This window comes from Penaeus vannamei, chromosome 10 (genome assembly GCF_042767895.1).
Source record: "Penaeus vannamei isolate JL-2024 chromosome 10, ASM4276789v1, whole genome shotgun sequence".
Taxonomy (NCBI): domain Eukaryota; kingdom Metazoa; phylum Arthropoda; class Malacostraca; order Decapoda; family Penaeidae; genus Penaeus; species Penaeus vannamei.
In genome coordinates this window covers 17,785,262-17,787,761 of record NC_091558.1, presented here as the reverse complement: position 1 = coordinate 17,787,761, position 2,500 = coordinate 17,785,262, and the positions used below count along the sequence as shown (strand labels likewise).

Sequence of the window (2,500 nt, the reverse complement as noted above, 5' to 3'; positions counted from 1 at the left end):
TTAACCCCTATGATCTAGATGATATTAAGGTCCCACCATGGAAAAACTGGGTCGAGGGCCGGGTGATGTGAACATGCTATTATCGGGCAAAATGGCCATGGGCCAAGTGGCGCCAACATGCTGTCATGAGCGAAAAAGACATGCCATGAGTGCACAAACCACATGGAGTGTGATTTGCCTCATTTGGCGCTTAGAAAGGGGCTTTAGCATTATTCCCATTGATACACAAATGTGAAATGTAACGTGCATAAGCCATGACTGGAAGAATGCCGGCTCTAGGGAGGACACCATTTCCATGTTTCCCACCAGATTCCCAGCAACTGTGACCAGCAGCACAGGTTGTAATACAGAAATTTGAAATACTTTTTTTTTCACCGAGTTATTTACTACATAGAGAGATGATATGGCGTCTGTGCAACGAAAATAAGCTATTACCTTCTGGATAAAGCCAATCAAAAGACCAATATTGACATTGGGAAATGGCAAAAATGCTAAAAAAGTTTACACAAAATAACTGCAAAGAGGAGGCACAGATTCTTGTCACTGCTCAAGAGCGTTTGCGCGTGCCTGGCCTATGGACCGCTACTTACATAACCCACTATTCGTATTTTCTGCACTATGATTTCCAGGACACAACCAGATCCAATGGATAAATAAACCCCAAGATCATGGCCCAAAATAATAAAAAAATAACTTTCCCATGAATTTCAACTATACAATGATAATAGAGTTACAAATTCAATGAACCTTACATATATACATCACACAACAGGTTAGCTGTGAAGGCATCTGTTTCTATTTGTATTCATCAAATAGAGAAATGTAGTAAACAGGGCAAAAATTTCTCAATTAACATCTGACAATAATCAAAATCATCTTCAACAAATGTTAAATCCCATTATCACTGTCCAGGTTTCATAAGGACCATTCTTTATGAGCATAGAACACCTCCAGACTTGTATCAAACTTGGATCTGAGTCATAAACAAAAATCATGTGTCAAAAACATTTTCATTAAGAGCCATAATCAAAGTTGTGGAGTCAAAGACTCTTTTGTCATAGACAAATCTCAGTCTATGATCTTTCGTAAATACTGCCCCAGGGTTTCAAACCACCGGCCTTAATGGCAAAAAAAAAAAAAAAAGTAATGGGCTAAACTCTGGGGCAGTTTGTGAAAAAGGCACTGAATGCCACATGTGGGGACCAATTATGTATGGGCATCAATAAGATCTGCTTAATAGTTTTGTATAAAAAAATGGGCTCTTAGTGCTATTTTTCTGCCTAAATTCCCATTAAAGTATTTAACCATCACAGTGTAAAGTCTACATAACACATGGGCTATACATTCTGAATGGACTGAGATAATAATGAACTCAGTAAGGTGGCAATTTCTGACATTGTATGACATAAATGTAGCAAAGGGTTAACAGACAAAGAGAAAAAGAAAATATAGATATAATCAAACTTGAAATTCCATTTACAGTTGGGGAGATAGGGAGATAAGTTACCAGATCATAAGGGGATGATTTCATAGTAAAAACTCACAGGATCAACATCCCAAATGATGACTGTGGAGTCTTTGGACCCGGTAGCCAATTTACTTCCATCTGGACTGAAGCGAGCAATCCAAACTTCATCACAGTGGTCAGACAGAATCTGGACGGTGGTTCCAGGGAAGGCATGACGAGGACATGAGTGATCCATCAGTAAGGAACCACCAGATCCAAGCACCTGTTAAAGAAGACGTAATCTTTACTTGTGTATGAGCAATACTGTTATACACATGTAAAAAGCCTGTTTGATCTAACTGAATGTGCATAAGTCAAAGGCTCCATCTCAGAGTAACCCAACTTTAGATTTTAAAATATCCTAAGGGAGTCAAAACATAATATTTTTCGGAATTACACATTATAGTACAGAGAATGCCATGTTTAATCTCTAATTTAAGACCTATACAGATATTTCATTATCTGGCCTAATACAGCATTACAAGCATATTGTAAATTTAGCCTTTCAACCTAATTTACACTGACACAAACAACAAAGAGTATAAACAACTAATCTGCAACCTTCCAATGACTATATAACACAGTCAAATGTATAATTATGCAAATAAGTAATCTAAATGACTTCAAATTTACCAGAATATATGAGGCAATTTCACTTAATTGATGTGTATGCTCAAAATATAGGAAATGAAAGCTTAATATGCCTGTGTAACATTTCTTTGTAACAGGTATTTTGAAACTATGGTTATAACAAAATATTTAAGTAAACATTTATACTAACTACAACTGTGTAATTCTTGGCTACGTATCTTGACATGAAATGTAATTTTACTATAAAACCTACATACATTCTATATTTACAATAATGCCTATGTTCTACCCCTCTGCAGTTGGCAGAGAAACTCCTTTCTCCCTGAAAAAAATGAATTGTTAATTACAGTTTCAGTCTACTATCAGCATCATACTAAGCTGAACTTCCACAAAGAAGGTATC

The 2,500-nt window shown here is 36.4% G+C and overlaps 1 protein-coding gene across 1 annotated transcript in view; it reads right to left on the bottom strand.

Moving 5' to 3' along the window:
- The window catches only part of LOC113808693 (WD repeat-containing protein 26), a gene marked incomplete at its 5' end in the record, with an annotated part of 22,651 nt that overhangs the window by 17,901 nt on the left and 2,250 nt on the right, over positions 1–2,500 (bottom strand). The window contains 1 exon segment of the mRNA XM_070126414.1: positions 1,545–1,730. Coding sequence (XP_069982515.1) covers positions 1,545–1,730 — 186 coding nt within the window.